This window comes from Pelophylax lessonae (assembly GCF_965119305.1).
Source record: "Pelophylax lessonae genome assembly, chromosome: 10".
NCBI lineage: Eukaryota > Metazoa > Chordata > Amphibia > Anura > Ranidae > Pelophylax > Pelophylax lessonae.
This window is the reverse complement of record NC_138777.1, coordinates 131,928,093-131,945,877: the sequence shown is the minus strand read 5'-3', so window position 1 is coordinate 131,945,877 and position 17,785 is coordinate 131,928,093. Positions and strand designations below refer to the sequence as shown.

Below are 17,785 nucleotides of genomic sequence, written 5' to 3'. Positions count from 1 at the left end.
GTAGCTCTCATGAAATCCAAAATGAGCCAATATTTGGCATGACATTTCAAAATGTCTTGCATTCAACATTTGATATATTATCTATATTATATTGTGAATAAAATATAAGTTTATGAGATTTGTAAATTAGTCCATTCCTTTTTTACTCACAATTTGTACAGTGTCCCAACTTTTTTGGAATTGGGTTTGTACTTGCTAACGTTGACTTAACCAACTGCCCTCTGGATCCTGTTCCCTTGCAAATGCTACGTTCACCTTCTGGCCCTATTCTATGCTCTCCAACCCACATCTTCAATCTCTCCCTCTCTTCTGCCATCTTCCCCAACTCTCTGAAACATGTACTAGCCAGCCCCATACTTAAAAAGCCCTCACTGGACCCAACCGATCTCAACAACCTACGCCCTATTTCCTTGCGCCCCTTTTCATCCAAACTCCTCGAACGTCTAGTCTACAACCGACTGTGCGACCACCTTGCCGAGAATAGCCTCCTTGATCCCCTTCAGTCTGGATTTCGGCCTCAACACTCCACTGAAACTGCTCTCCTAAAACTGACAAACTATTTACTAACAGCCAAAACCAATGGACACTATTCTGTACTCCTCCTTCTGGACCTTTCTGCTGCCTTTGATATGGTTGACCATCCCTTCCTCCTCAAAAAACTCCATGCCTTTCGTCTCCGTGACTGTACTCTTCACTGGTTATCTTCCTACTTATCCAACAGCACCTTTAGCGTTATGTACAATTCTACTTCCTCCTCTCCTCTTCCCTTCTCTGTTGGGGTCCCCCAAGGCTCTTTTCTTGGATCCCTCCTATTTTCAATCTACACCTCCTCTCTGGGTGAGATAAAAGCCTCCCACGGCTTCCATTACCATCTCTACGCTGACGATACACAAATATATTTATCCACCCCTCGGCTCTCTCCCTCAGTCTCCTCACGTATCATTAATTTACTATCAGATATATCGGTTTGGATGTCACACCACTTCCTTAAACTCAATCCATCCAAAACCAAGCTTATAATTTTTCCTCCACCACATGCCCCTTCCCCTGATCTCTCTGTCAGTATCGATGGCATTACTATCAGCCCATCCCTGCATGCCAAGGTCTTAGGTGTTGTCCTGGACTCTGAACTCTCCTTCAAGCCCCACATCCAATCGCTGTCCAAATCTTGCCGTCTCAACCTCCGCAACATCTCCAAAATACGCCCCTTTCTAACCAAAGACACAACACTCCCTAGTCATCTTGCGCCTCGCAATTACCTTCTCATTGGCATACCTCTACACAGGCTATCCCCCCCATCAATCCATCATGAATGCTGCCGCCAGACTCATCCACCTTACCAATCACTCAGTGTCCGCTGCTCCTCTCTGTCAAGCCCTCCACTGGCTTCCGCTCACCCAACAAATTAAATTCAAAATACTTACAACATCTTACAAAGCAATCCACAGCTTAGCCCCCAGTTACATCACTAGCCTGGTCTCAAAATACCAACCTAATCGCTCTCTTCGTTCCTCTCAAAACCTCCTGCTCTCTAGCTCCCTCGTCACCTCCTCCCATGCTCACCTCCAGGACTTTTCCAGAGCCTCTCCAATCCTATGGAACTCCTTACCCTTATCTGTCCGATTAACTCCTACTCTATTAGCTTTTAGGTGATCTCTGAAAACCCTCCTTTTCAGAGAAGCCTATCCTACCCACACTTAACAAATATACCTCCATTTTCTCTATCAGCTCATCCCCCACGGTTATTGCCTTTTGTTTCACTTGACCCTCCCTTCTAGATTGTAGGCTCTAATGAGCAGGGCCCTCTAGTTCCTCCTGTATTGTATTGAATTGTATTGTAACTGTATTGCCTTCCCTTACATTGTAAAGCCCTGGGCAAACTGTTGGCGCTATATAAATCCTGTATAATAATAATAATAATATCAACGTGTCCATTCAGGAAAATAGCTATAAAATACTATCCCGCTGGTACAGAACACCCTAAATCCTACACAAATTAAATTCAAACATCCCAAACCAGTGTTGGCGATGTCATCAACCAAACGGCTCCCTCCTACGTATTTGGTGGGAATGTCCACTTATTAAAAACATTCTAGGAAAAGGTACATGAGAAAATATCTCTCATAACCTCACACAACCTTGAATTCACGCCAGCGCAGTACCTTATCCATTACTCCCCATCTCCAACCCCCTCATATTTCAGATCTCTCACAATGATGCTGTTCAATGCAGCTAGAATGTGTGTCCCAGTACTTTGGGGCACTGCTGTAACACCCTCCCTGTCGGACTGGTACAGACGGGTGAATGGGATTGCAGAAATGGAAAAACGAATCGCTAGCGCCAAAGACGAACCAGCCAAATTTGCATCCACTTGGGCAGGTTGGCTTCAATACCAATCCTCACCAGACTACCAACGTGTTCTAGATAACGCTCCCTAACTTCCAAAAACACTTCAAAAAATAAAAATAAAACAAAAAATATACAAACAGGGGGGAAAAAAAGCGTTCCCATCCTTCTTTTTTTTAGTTACTTATTTTTTTCTCTTTCTCTTCCCCCCCCCCACTTCTACCCCTCCCCATTTATCCCATTCTCTCTTTTCCATCCCCATATCACAAATACCCCCATCCCTCCTATTAGCGCTTTCACCCACACCCTCCTATTCCCATCACAAGTTTATCCTAATAAAATTCTCCCCTCTTAACCCTTAAAACCTAACACCCTCACATGTCTCAACAATCCACAGATATCCCCCCCTCCAAGACTTATGTGCAGGCCACATATAAGTCTGCACTGTCACTCATCTCAGAGGAGCTTCTTCCCCCTGCAACTACCTATAACACTCTCACTCAATGAGTTGATACACCGGAAACGCGTGGATAAGATTTTCTTATTTGACCTTAAATTCTTCCATTACTCATTAATAATCACTTACTGTTGACTCGGGTTATCCATACCTTACCCAAGTTGTTATATATACAGTATATATATTGGGTTAACTTATGCCTAACCTTATGTTTAACTATATAAATATTGTACTAGCAGTGGATCCTGTATACTACATTTTTGTTCAATAAAACATTATGGATGAAAAAAAAAGGAAAATAATCTAAAATTTAGGCAGGAATTTTAAGCAGACTGATTAAATAAAGGACATGATTTCATACCTCGACACTTTAAACCCTTCTTATAAATTCCAAGTATCTGAAAAATAAAAACACAATCTGTGAAAGAGTTTCATCATATCATATAATTTTAGCTTCTATCAATGAAACCTTAATGGTAGGTTGTTATGAACCATGAATTCTTGAATAATAAAATTATTCTAAATAATGCACATAATAGCAACTGCATACACATACACCAAACAGGCCTTTTATTTGAGCTCTGCATTTTCTTATTTTAATTACCAATATGCAGACTTTGTTTTACATATTTTCTCTTTTGTCTATTGAGGACAAAGGAATACTTAAAACTTGGGGTTATGCTACTACCTACAGCAGTACTGGACAATGGCAAACGAAAAAAACTGTAGGCCAACTCTGGGTATTATCGCTCCAATGACCAGCATGCTTTCATTTTTTGCTAGTGTCCTAATAGAATGGACATCTTTTCTTCAGCTCTGCTTATCCAATACTTAAAGGGTAATTCCACTTTTGTGCAAAAAAAATAACACATTAAAAATAACATATACTGTACAATTAGTACACAAGCCACTTTGAAATGTATTGTTATTAAAAATTGCCTTTCATTCTCAATCTGCAGTCAATCTGTAATGTTTTGTAAAATTCAATACAATATGGTAACCTGCGTGCCTTCTGTACACAGTTGGTTTACAGATCTGCCTAAGAATTTTAATTTCCTGTGTGATTGGCTAAATTGAGAAAATTGACAACATTGACAAAAGTCTGCACTAAGATACAAGTACAATTTCAGGCATGCTTTGCAATAGTAATTATATTTTTAGTAAAATATTCCCTAAGGGTTTATTACTTCTAAAGGCATGCAGACACTGCAACTTTCCTCATTAGAATTCTGCAAGTGCATCAGTTGATTAGATTGAACACAAACTCCCATTCAGGGACCAGACTTCCAAGGACATAACACAACGTACATCTTTTTTCTTAAGAACAGAAGCAGTTCAAACTCTGCTTCAAAGTTTGTTAAAAATGCTTGCAATATGCATTGATCACCCAGAGGGAACTGTTTTTTTTCTCAACAAGAGTGAAGTTACTGTTTAACCTGTTACTTCTTCCAACAGTTTTCCTTCTTCATTCAAGATTCTGAAGCTGCTGGTGGTTACTCCACATTTTCTTTCAGTTATCTAGTGCACTCCCCCCCCCCCCCCATGACAAATCCCTTCTAGACTGCCTCTACTACAGAGCCTTGTGGAACACAGATCTTCATTTTGTTCCTGCTGCTCACCTGCAGTGATGCTTGGTCAACTTCAGCCGCTTAACCTACCCACCAGGTTACATAGTTACATATACAAAAGTGATCAAAATATCCTACTAGCCGCGCAAAAAAATATATATAAATATGTGTGTGCATTCAAACACTGTGAAATGAATCAAGAGTAAAATGACCAGCAAAAGTAACTTCCACTGTGAAAAATTATTAAACCATAATAAAAAAGTGAAAAATAGTCAGTTTCCACTGTTTCACAGTTCTCATCCACTAGTACAGTGTTCAAAGAATAGTGATAATAGGATGACCAGATGAAATCCCGTTGTGTTCTGATTAAAGAGACACCAGAGAGATCAACCACCTCTGTGCTGCACGCCCCTCAGCCCAGCAACTCACCCCAGCTTTTTGCCTTCCATTCTCATGGAAAAGGCCATCTGCACATAGATATCCCACTGTGGCACTCAGAACAAGGGTAACACCGACACTCCTTTGATTAGGCAATCCTCTCTTCCTCATATATGAAAGAGAACAAAAAGGGCCCCACTAGTGTAATAAGGTTTATACCCTTTATTAAAATCAATTATCCTCTAATATTGCACGTACAGTTAACATATCTTGTAAAGCACATAGTAGCATATAGAAGCGGATTGGGGTGCTCACGTGGGCTCTGGTGTTATCCGCGATGATATCCTGGACAGCCCGAGAGACACCGCTGTTCACCACCCGATCAATCCACTGGTACATTGTGTGGCCACGCCCCTAACGTTTCGTCACTTCCTGACTTTATCAAAGGGGGAGAACTGTTTATATTATACAGCTGCAAGAAAAAGTATGTGAACCCTTTGGAATGATATGGATTTCTGCACAAACTGGTCATAAAATGTGTTCTGATCATCATCTAAGTCTTAACAATAGACAATCACAGTCTGCTTAAACTAATAACACTTTGTGTGAATGAAATGTTGCCATGTTTTCATTGAACACACCATGTAAACATTCACAGTGCAGGGGGAAAAAGTATGTGAACCCTTGGATTTAATAACTGGTTGAACCTCCTTTCGCAGCAATAACTTGCAACAACCAAATGTTTCCTGTAGTTGCATATCAGACGTGCACAACGGTCAGGAGTCATTCTTGATCATTCCTCTTTACAGAACTGTTTCAGTTCAGCAATATTCTTGGGATGTCTGGTGGGAATTACTTTCTTGAGATCATGCCACAGCATCTCAATCGGGTTGAGGTCAGGACTCTGGCTGGGCCACTTTAGAAGGCGTATTTTCTTCTGTGTAAGCCATTCTGTTGTTTATTTACTTCTATGCTTTGGGTCATTATCCTGTTGCAACACTCATCTTCTGTTGAGCTTCAGCTGGTAGACAGATGGCCTTACTTCTCCTGCAAAATGTCTTGATAAACTTGGGAATTCATTTTTCCTTCGATGATAGCAATCTGTCCAGGCCCTGACGCAGCAAAGCAACACCAAACCATGATGTCCCCACCACCATACTTCACAGTTGGGATGAGGTTTGATGTTGGTGTGCTGTGCCTCTTTTTCGCCACACATAGTGTTGTGTGTTTCTTCCAAACAACTCAACTTTGGTTTCATCTGTCCACAGAATATTTTGTCAATACTGCTGTGGAACATCCAGGTGCACTTGTGCAAACTGTAAACGTGCAGCAATGTTTGGACAACAGTGGCTTCCTCTGTGGTATCCTCCCATGAAATCCATTCTTGTTTAGTGTTTTACGCATTGTAGATTCGCTAACAGGGATGTGAGCATTTGCCAGTGACTTTTGTAAGTCTTTAGCTGACACTCTAGGATTCTTCTTCACCTCATTGAGCAGTCTGCACTGTGCTCTTGCAGTCATCTTTACAGGACGGCCACTCCTAGGGAGAGTAGCAGCAGTGCTGAACTTTCTCCATTTATAGACAATTTGTCTTACCGTGGACTGATGAACAGCAAGGCTTTTGGAGATACTTTTATAACCCTTTCCAGCTTTATGCAAGTCGACAATTCTTAATCGTAGGTCTTCGGAGAGCTCTTTTGTGCGAGGCATCATTCACATCAGGCAATGCTTCTTGTGAAAAGCAAACCCAGAACTGGTGTGTGTTTTTTATAGGGCAGGGCAGCTCTAACCAACACCTCCAATCTTATCTCATTGATTGGACTCCAGTTGGCTGACATCTTACTCCAATTAGCTTTTGGAGATGTCATTAGTCTAGGGGTTCACATACTTTTTCCACCTGAACTGTGAATGTTTACATGGTGTGTTCAATAAAAACATGGCAACATTTCATTCTTTGTGTGTTATTAGTTTAAGCAGACTGTGATTGTCTATCGTTGTGACTTAAATGATGATCAGATCACATTGTATGACCAATTTGTGCAGAAATCCATATCATTCCAAAGGGTTCACATACTTTTTCTTGCATCCGTATATAATTTTTCACCCATTGGAGTAACACACAGTGGAAACTGACTATTTTTCACTTGTTTATTATGGTTTAATGATTTTTCACAGTGGAAGTTACTTTTGCTGGTCATTTTACTCTTGATTCATTTCACAGTGTTTGAATGCACACACATATTTATATATATATTTTTGCACGGCTAGTGGGATATTTTGATCACTATTGTATATTGATTTATTTTTAAAGCTGCAGCACCATTTGGGGACTGCTTTATTTTTGTACACAGTAGTTGGAACTAGGACCTGATTTATTAGCGCGAGAGCCTTCCTGATTTTAGTACATAGTTACATAGTTATTGTGGTTGAAAAAAGACACAAGTCCATCCAGTTCAATACACACAAAACCTCCATATACACAATCCTATACCCTTAAATACCCTATGCCTATATCAGTTGATACAGAGGAATACAAAAAAACAAAAAAAAAAACAAAGCACGATCCAATTTACTCCAACGGGGCTAAAAAATCCTTCTTTATCCCCCAAGAGGCAATCATATATTCTCAGGATCAACTTTACCTATAAATATTACTAGGCCAGAACCAGCTCTTGAGGGAGTTTATTCCACATTTATACTGCTCTTACTCTGAAGAAGCCTTCCATATTTGAAGGTAAATCTCTTTTCTCTTACGTCCTCCGACAGTCGCCGCCTCTTCATATTCGTCACTATTGGGGGTTATTGACCTTTGCTCCGTAGGAGTAGCTAGGCAACAGAATATATTAATTTCAAAGCTTTTAACATATCCCACCCCCAGGGGGTGGTCCCCTCAGTCAATACCTCCCTGCTTCCTGCATACCAACTCAGTTTCATATGCCTAGCTCAGGAGTATGCAGGCTGTTCCTGTGCTGGGGCTCTTAGTCTCAGCTACTTTTCTCTTTTTTGATTTTATTTGAAGTTTTTTCTCTTTCTTTTACTTAGCTGTTTATTTTCAGCGTTAGTTAGTTTCTTCTGATGAAGATGATCGTGCGGCGCTGGGTCTCAGTCTGGCCACCCTGGATCCCAGGGCTCAGGGCCAGGGGCTTCCCAGCCTGCCATCGAGCGTTCAGCTTAGGTTTTGCCCTGGCACATTGAACGACCCATCCCTGTTCGCTGCAGGGATGCTATCGGTGAGGTGGCTACCTCACTGGACGCCATTGCGGTTTTGCACCGCAACTCCACTGCGTCATGCTTGCGACACTCCCTGTCCTCAGTACTGCGGTTTGGTCGCTGGAGCAGGCTCCCCACGCCATCCGGACTGGTAAGTGTAACTCTATGTGGGGACCTGTCTGTTTGGGTGTCAGTCTGGGACTGTGTGACCCTGCATGTCTGTGTGGCTGCTGTGTTCCCTGTCAGCTCCTGTGTGGACTTGCTGCCTGTGTGTGGGCTGTGAAGGGGGGGGGGCTCTCCCGCTCTGCTGGGTGTCATATGAAGCAGTCAGATTTTAGGCATGCTGTGCGGCGATCGCTGCGGCGAGCCGCCATTTTTTTGGGGCAAAATTATGGTGGCAGGTCCTGTGAGGTACTGCACAGCGTTTTTGGCGCCAAATGCCGCCATTTTGAGCGGCGATCGATCAAACCACATGTCAGCGCCATGTTCTATTTGCCCAGGGTTTTCCTCAGCCGAGCGGCCATGTTTGTGTAGCCTTGCATAGGCTTCATAGGGGTGGTCAGTCTTGCATCACATCCTTTTGCTCTGGGACAGCGATCGGTGCAGCAGCCTGTGTGATCTCTCCAGGTTTTTATATTTCCTTTTTTCCTGTATACCTTGCCCAGTCTCTTGTCCCTGTGGGGGTCAGTGTATTCAGTGGGTGCGGTGGGCTACGCTCGCCGCGATCTTAAAGGGGCAGTACCCTTTATTACTTATTTGTCTGGGGCATGAATTCTCAGGATTGCAAGTTTCCTCCCACCTTGGTGGGGTGCCAAGGGGCTGCTGCTTCCCCCGAGGGGGCTGATCTGTCCACTATTGTGGCAAACTTAGCTGCTCAAGTGCAGATGCTGGTGGCTGATCGATCCACTAAACGGCCCAGGGTGTCTATTTCCTCTGATTCAGAGGGCGACGGGGCTGCTATGGCTGGAGTGCCCTTCTCAGGGTCTCACTCATCCCTAGACCTTGTGGGGTCTGACGGGGAGGCTGAGGTGGAAGGGGTTGATAATTCTCCCCCTGGCTCATCTGAAGAGCTTGCACTCATGGATGAGTTAGTTGCTTCTATCAAGCAAACGCTGCATTTGCAGGATGAACCATGTCCTCCTGCTTTGATGTCCTCTTATGGGACGCAGAGGAAACGCAAAACATTGCAGGTTTTTCCTTGCTCTACGGAATTTCAGCGCGCGGTTGATGAGCAATGGCGCAATTTAAAGATTATCCCTTTACACCAGCTACTGATGAGCCTTGGTGTGTGCCGCCTCAGGTGGATCACGCGGTGGCGATTTTGAATAAATCTACTGCGATCCCTGCTGAGGATACCCCGGTGTTTCGGGACCCGACGGACAGGAGATTGGAATCTCTGGCCCGTCATGCCTATACGGTTGCTGGCTCTATGCTGAAGCCTATTTTTGCTTCCTTTATGGCAGCCCAGGCTATTGCGGATTGGACGCAGGTGCTCAGGCGCACTCTGGTGGCTGACTCTGCCCCGCCGACAACTTTGGCTATGGTGGATCAGATTCATCAGGGTGTCATGTATTTGTGTGATGCAGACTTGGATTTAGTCCCTTTGGCTGCGCGTCTTTCTAGTGTGGCGGTCTTGAACCGTCGCCTGATATGGCTGAAATGTTGGTCGGTTGACCAATCTTCTCGCAAGACTTTGGCTAATTTGCCCTACGCGGGATCTCGCCTTTTTGGCGAATCTTTGGATACTCTGATAAAGGGTATTTCTGGGGGTAAGAGCACTCTCTTGCCCCAATCTCACAAGAATAAGTTTGTTCGTAGTAAGCAGAATGCTTCGTTTAGGCCCTCTCAGGGGTCCTTTCGTGCCTTTCGGTCGCACTATAAGGGCAAGCCCTTCAAAGGCCAAGGCTCCCAGAAGAAGCCGTGGGCGGGTAAGCAGAAGTCCAGCCAGTCCGGATCCGCTGCCCATAACAATGCGGCCTGAAGGGGCGCCCTCATCCGTTTCAGGGGTGGGGGGACGTTTGCTCGGTTTTCTTCAACCCTGGCTGGACCGCGTTTGGGACAGGTGGGTTCAGGAAATCGTTCGATCTGGATACAAGATTGAGTTTCTCTCTCGGCCGGCTGGCAGATTTTTCCCCTCAAACCTTCAGCTGACTCCGGAGCGCTTGCAGGATCTGTACCTGGCGGTGCGGGACCTGCGGGTCCAGGGAGTGGTGGTCCCGGTGCCTCATCGGTACAGATTTCGGGGGTTCTATTCCAATCTGTTCACTGTGCCCAGAAAGGAGGGCAAGGTACGTCCGATTCTGGACTTGAAAGCTCTGAACCACTTTGTGCGGGTTCGCAAGTTCCGCATGGAATCCCTGTGATCAGTGGTGGCTGCCCTGGTTCCGGGGGAATTCATGGCCTCCATCGACTTGAAGGATGCATACCTTCACATTCCCATTTTCGAGGGTCACTAGAGGTACCTTCGATTTGCCATTGCGGAGGATCATTATCAATTCGTGGCGTTGCCCTTTGGTCTCGCCTCGGCTCCGCGGGTTTTCACCAAGGTGCTTGCGCCGGTTCTGGCCTTGCTGAGGGCCCAGGGCATTTCTGTCCTGGGGTATCTGGACGATATCCTGATTCGGTCCGCGACCAGTCAGGGCCTGGTGAACGACCTGTCCATCACGATGCAGACTCTGCAGGAATTCGGCTGGACGATAAATTTTCCAAAATCGACGTTGTGTCCGTCGGTTCGTCTTCCCTACCTGGGGATGATCCTGGACTCTGTTCAAGCGAAGGTCTTCCTGCCGGAAGACAAGCTTCGGACGCTTCAGTGCGAAGTCAGGTCCCTCAGGGACAATCAGTGCTCGTCCCTCCAGACGTGTATGAGGTGTCTGGGATTGATGGTTTCGGCCTTCGAGGCGATTCCCTCCGCCCAGTTTCACACACGGGAGCTTCAGGCGGAGGTCCTGGCCGTGTGGGACGGGCGTCCGCAATCTCTTGATCTGCGGCTGTCGTTGAGCCATCTCACCCGAAGGGGTCTTTTGTGGTGGCTCCAGTCCCCGGCGGTGTCGGGGGGCAAGTCCTTTCGTCCTTTGTCGTGGACGGTGATCACCACGGATGCCAGCCTGTCGGGCTGGGGTGGTGTTCTGGGCGTTCTGTCCGCCCAGGGAACTTGGTCGGAAGAAGAATCCTCCCTTCCGATCAACATTCTGGAATTGCGAGCGATAACTCTCTGTCTTCTGCGTTGGATGGACAGGCTTCAGGTCCGTCCAGTTCGGGTACAGACGGACAATGCCACAGCGGTGGCCTACATCAACCACCAAGGGGGCACCAGGATGCCCGGGCGGCTCGGGAAGTAGCCGACATTCTGTCTTGGGCCGAGATGCACGTCCCGGCGATCTCTGCAGTCCACATTCCGGGGGTGGAAAACTGGCAGGCGGATTATCTGAGCCGCCAGACCCTGGACCAGGGGGAATGGTCCCTTCACCCGGATGTCTTTCAGATGTTGTGCGCGAAGTGGGGGTCCCCAGATGTGGACCTGTTCGCGTCTCGTCTAAACAACAAGGTGGAAAGGTTCATGGCAAGGACGCGCGATACTCGGGCAGACGCCTCGGACGCGTTAGTGACGCCCTGGCATCAGTATCGCCTGATGTATGCCTTTCCACCAATTCAGCTGCTGTCCAGGTTCCTTCGCAGGTTGGCCTCGGAACCGAAAACGGTGATTCTGGTGGCACCGGACTGGCCTCGCCGGTCTTGGTACGCAGACCTCGTGAATCTGGCAGTCGACGCTCCGTGGCGTCTGCCACTTCGAGAAGATCTCCTGTCTCAAGGACCGATATTCCATCCTGCTTTACAGTCGCTGGCTTTAACGGCCTGGCTGTTGAAAGCCAGGTCCTGAAGGATAGGGGTCTTTCCCCCGAGGTCATTCCCACTTTGATCAAGGCTAGGAAGGCCTCTTCGGGCAAGATTTACTACCGTACTTGGAAGGCTTACTTTGCCTGGTGTGAGTCCAGGGGTTATTCCCCTCACTCGTACTCGGTGTCGAGAGTGTTGGCTTTCCTTCAAACGGGCGTGGACTAGCGTTTGGCGTTGGCCACGATTAAGGGTCAGATTTCTGAGCTGGCCGTTCTCTTTCAATGCCCTGTGGCGTCTAACTCTTTGGTTAGCACCTTTGTTCAAGGGGTGCGACATTTGGTCCCTCCTAGGAGGGAGCCTTTACCTCCATGGGATTTGAACCTTGTTCTGTCCGTGTTGCAACATGCTCCTTTTGAAAATATCAGGGAGATCTCGTTGTCTTTTTTGTCCAAGAAGGTTGCCTTCTTAGTGGCGATCACTTCTGTTCGCAGGGTGTCAGAGCTGGCGGCCTTGTCCTGCAAGTCTCCGTATTTGGTGATTCACTTGGATAAGGTGGTCTTGCGACCTAACCCGTCTTTTCTCCGAAGAGGATCTCGGAATTTCACCACAATGAGGATATTGTTCTGCCTTCGCTTTGCGCGAAGCCTAAGCATCCGAAGGAGGTGGCTTTGCATTCCTTGGATTTTGTTAGGGCGATAAGGGTTTACCGGTCATCGACAAACTCCTTTCGCAAGTCGGATTCTCTCTTTGTCCTTCCTGAGGGACCTCGGAAGGGCATGTCGGCGTCGGCTGCTATCATCGCCAAATGGATCAGACAGACCATTGTGCAAGCCTATGCTTTGAAGGGGAAGGTTCCCCCTTTCCCTGTGAAGGCGCACTCTACCAAGTCTCTGAGTACGTCTTGGGCCTATCGTCATCAGGCTTCTGTGGCCCAGGTGTGTAAGGCGGCGACTTGGTCGTCCGTTCACACTTTCTCAAAATTTTACAAGGTGGATGTTCAGGCATCGGCAGATGCTTCTTTTGGCCGCAAGGTTCTTAGTGCGGCAGTGCCTTAGGGTCCCTTGTTTGGGTCCTTGGCTGTTGGGGTGTTGTTACCCTTGGGTTACTTGTTTTTTCCTGGGTTGTTTCTCCTGTTGAGCACGTTTTTTCCTGTTGCCCAGTTGGTTCTCTTACTTTGGTAAGGTTCCTTTCTCTGATGTGGGTACTGCGTTGCTTTAGGCGCGGCTGCTTTTTAGAAAAGTAAAATTCCTTTCTCTGAGTCCTCCGACAGTAGCCGCCCCCGGCCCTCTTTTGGGGTTTGTTTATGTACTCTACTGCTATTCTACTGAAACTGAGTTGGTATGCAGGAAGCAGGGAGGTATTGACTGAGGGGACCACCCCCTGGGGGTGGGATATGTTAAAAGCTTTGATATTAATATATTCTGTTGCCTAGCTACTCCTACGGAGCAAAGGTCAATAACCCCCATTAGTGACGAATATGAAGAGGCGGCGACTGTCGGAGGACTCAGAGAAAGGAATTTTACAGGTAAGATTTTACAAAAATTCAGTTTTCCTCCAGACGTAAAGAGTGCCCCCTTGTCCTCTGTGATGACCTTAAAGTAAATAACTCTACACCAAATTCACTATATAAACTACTGATGTAATTATACATGTTGATCATATCGCCCCTTAATCTTTTCCTCACAAGAGAGAATATATTCAGTTCAGCTTATCTTTCCTCATAGATGAGCTTCTCCATGTCCTTTATCATTTTGGTTGCCCTTCTCAGCACTTTCTCCAGTTCCCCAACATCCTTTTTGTGAACTAGTGCCGAAACCTGAAGTGCATATTCTAGATAAGATCTTACTAATGATTTGTACAGGGACAAATTTATGTCTCTCTCTCTCTCTGCACTCCATACCTATTTTTATACAAGAAAGTGACCAGCCCACTCACAGGGAAAGTACTCTTAAACCTTCTGGCTATCATAGTTACATTTTTACTGTTGGATATTCTCTAAGATTGTGGTCTACTCCCTTATTCCACCCTCCTACCCCTTTATTCCCTCCCCCCTTTTTTTTTCTCCCCCTTGTTTACAGTGACAACAGCTTAATCAAGGCCTCCCAATGGGTCGGTTGAAACCTCTGAAAGATCTTAAGTCCATCCATGGCTCTTTGCCCTGATGGGATAATACATGGAACATCTATGCATGTTCTGGCAAGTAGAATACGTACAATGGATATATCTACTTCTGTAGAAAATGTACTCACCTTGCCATGTCTAATTATTTCGGTTTTTGATATAATTTGTACTGTAGTTTTCATATATTTGTAAAACTAAATAAACAGTATTATTAAAAAAATGGATTTTTAATTCATACTTACCTGTAAAATCCATTTCCTGAAGTACATCACGGGACACCGAGCCATTAATCATAACATATGGTTATATAGCCACCTATATATGAAGGACACTGACAACCAATCAGAATTGATGACCCCCTATATAAGCCCTCCCACACAGGAAGTACCTCAGTTTTGTAGCAAGCAATAAAGACCCCATAGAAGATGGGAGGGACCTCTGTGTCCCGTGATGTACTTCAAGAAATGGATTTTACAGGTAAGTATGAATTAAAAATCCATTTTTATTTTCATACATCACGGGAAACAGAGCCATTAATCATAACATATAGGATGCCCCAAAGCAATGCATCTGAGAGGAGGGGAACACCAAAAAAATAAATACTGCCATCTGACCCCAAAAGAAGGATTACACTGCTGCCTGCAGAACACTGCGGCCAAACGCAGACTCCTCCTGGGTCCCAACATCCACTCTGTAAAAACGAGTGAACGTATGTACCGGCGGCCAGGTCGCGGCTTTGCAAATCTGAGCCATAGAGGCTTGATGGTGATGTGCCCAAGAGGCACCTACTCCTCTGGTAGAATGTGCGTTTACAAGAAAAGTTGGAACATTTCCTACTAAACCATACGCCTGGGTAATAATCTGGCGAATTGAACAAAAAATCGTAGATTTAGATGCTGCCAATCCATTTCTGGGCCCTTCTGGCAGCACAAAGTCTCAGTCTTACGAATCTGAGCAGTCTCCCTTAAGTAAAACTTAAGTGCACACACTACATCAAGATAATGTAATAACTTTTCCTTCTCTGAGTGAGGATCTGGAAAAAAAGAAGGTAGTATAATGCCCTGATTCAAATGAAAGGCAGACACTACCTTGGGCAAAAAATCTGGGAAAAGAGCTGCTAGTTTCGATACCCTTCCAGCTGAAGTTATCACAATCAAAAAGCCCAGTTTTCTGGTCAAAAGAACCAGGGGAGCCTGCCCCAGAGGTTCAAAAGGCTGTTTTTGTAAAACTGCCAGGACCAAATTCAATTCCCAAGGACACAATGGTGGCTTCACAGGTGGAAGCAAAGGCAATATTTCCCGGACGATGGTTTGGACCAACGAATGGGAAGTGATCTGTTTCTGAAAAAAAAAAACGATAAAGCTGAAATCTGCCCTTTAATCGTGCTCAAAGCTAATTTCATATCCAAAATGTTTTAAGGTGAAGGGAGCACTGATAAAATAAATTTATAAATAAAGCTGTAACTAAATCCGATTACCCTGTGAGGATAAATATGTGTACAAATGAATAAATATGTAGTGCGCTAAACATTATAAATAAAGTATAAACCTTTATACAATATGTGTAAATGGGTGTAAAACCAAATAACTGGAATAAGATGGGATCTTGAACAATAAAAGTCCATAAAAAAGTTCATAAAAGTCCTTAAGTGCAGATAATCACATCGGTGCTTAACCACTTAAGCCCCGGAAGATTTTACCCCCTTCCTGACCAGGGGGTATTTTGCGATTCGCCACTGCGTGACTTTAACGGACAATTGCGCGGTCGTGCAACGCTGTACCTAAACGAATTTGACGTCCTTTTTTTCCCACAAACAGAGCTTTCTTTTGGTGGTATTTGATCACCTGTGCGATTTTTTGATCATGCTCTATAAACAAAAAAAGAGCGTCAATTTTGCAAAAATAACAATATTTTTCAAATTTTTTTATATGAAATTCCCCCCCAAAAAAATGTAAAAATCTAAATTTTTTAACATTTTCGGCCAATTTGTTTTATGCTACATATGTTTGGTAAAAAAAATTGCAAAAAGCGTATTTTGATTGGTTTGCGCAAAAGTTATCGCGTTTACTAACAAAGGGATAGATTTTTGTCATTTTTATTGTTTTTTTTTTTAACGCGTAATGGCGGCGATCTGGAATTTTTTTTTGCGGTACTGCGACATTGGGGCGGACAGATCGGACCCTTGACTGACATTTTTGACACTTTTGGGGTTACCAGTGACATTTCTACAGTAATCAGTGCTATACATATGCACTGTTACTGTAAAATTACACTGGCAGTGAAGGGGTTAACTTTATTTGAGAGGGAGGGGCTGTGTGTGTCCCTAGGGGCGTGATTCTAACTGTGATTGGCTGTGGCTTGAGCTGTAGGAACAATGATCAACGGTCCTACATAGTAGAACCGTATGATCATTGTTTCTACACAGGGGAGAATGACAGGCGGCTTGTTTACACTAGCCGCCTGCCTTTCTCCCTCTCCACCGACGATCGCCGTGTGATAGGCGGTCACGTGCACGGGGGGGGTCCGTGACCGCGCGGGAGCGAGCTGCCGGCGGTGCACGCTTGCTCCCCAGAGCCTCACAGGCTAGTGACGTATATATATACATCACTTTGCCTGTGAGGGGCTGACCGCCGCAGTATATGTACTATTGCGGTCGGCAAGTGGTTAAATTAAGGATCCCAATTCAAAACAGGTGAACTCTATAACAAAAAGTGCTTGCTTTGAAAGGTGCAGGTGTTCCCCTTACCAGATGGGTGAAAGTAAGGTGCAATAAACTCTCCAAAAAAACATAGGTGCAGTGATGTAGATAAACCAGCTCTGCCCACCTCATGAACGGTCAAGAGTATATAGCCTCTTACCAGATAAATTTAGAATATAGGTGTTTAAATGACCTCTGGATATCTCTCTCACCATCAGCTGCATGTATAATGGACGTTCCCCCAAATATTTGGCTTCCTGTTGTCCCGTGGAAGTAAAACTTTGTCCCGGATTTCACAGGTTTTCCCCAAAATAAAGAAGTCCTTGTAGAGATCCTTGTGTCCTTCTAAGAATCTTTTGAGAATCCTCCTCACCTCTCTGGTCAGGTCTGTGTTTTACTCCTCTGCTGCCACTTCCATAGAAGTAGAGAGGAGACGTAGCTGGAAGTGGCAGCAGAGGAGTAAAACACAGACCTGACCAGAGAGGTGAGGAGGATTCTCAAAAGATTCTTAGGACACAAGGATCTCTACAAGGACTTCTTTATTTTGGGGAAAACCTGTGAAATTCGGGACGGAGTTTTACTTCCACGGGACAACAGGAAGCCAAATATTTGGGGGAACGTCCATTATACATGCAGCTGATGGTGAGAGAGATATCTAGAGGTCATTTAAACACCTATGTTCTAAATTTATCTGGTAAGAGGCTATATACTCTTGACCGTTCATGAAGTGGGCAGAGCTGGTTTATCTACATCACTGCACCTATGTTTTTTTGGAGAGTTTATTGCACCTTACTTTCACCCGTCTGGTAAGGGGAACACCTGCACCTTTCAAAGCAAGCACTTTTTGTTATAGAGTTCACCTGTTGTGAATTGGGATCCTTCATTTAAGCACCAATGGGATTATCTGCACTTAAGGACTTTTATGAACTTTTTTATGGACTTTTATTGTTCAAGATCCCATCTTATTCCAGTTATTTGGTTTTTACACCCATTTACACATATTTATATAAGGTTTATACTTTATTTATAATTTTTAGCGCGCTACATATTTATTAATTTCATATCCACCCCCACTTGCAGGAAAGCTAGAATTTTCCCTATAATATATGCCCAGGACAGGATGATATTGTCAGGGAAGAAGAAGAAAGCCCAGGCACATAGTTATGTGCA

The 17,785-nt window shown here is 44.9% G+C and overlaps 1 protein-coding gene across 1 annotated transcript in view; it reads right to left on the bottom strand.

Moving 5' to 3' along the window:
• The window catches only part of RASGRP2 (RAS guanyl releasing protein 2), a 1,091,080-nt gene that overhangs the window by 253,699 nt on the left and 819,596 nt on the right, over positions 1-17,785 (bottom strand). The window contains exon 12 of the mRNA XM_082270769.1: positions 3,165-3,201. Within this exon, the coding sequence (XP_082126895.1) occupies positions 3,165-3,201 (37 nt within the window). The remainder of the gene's footprint in view (positions 1-3,164; positions 3,202-17,785) is intronic.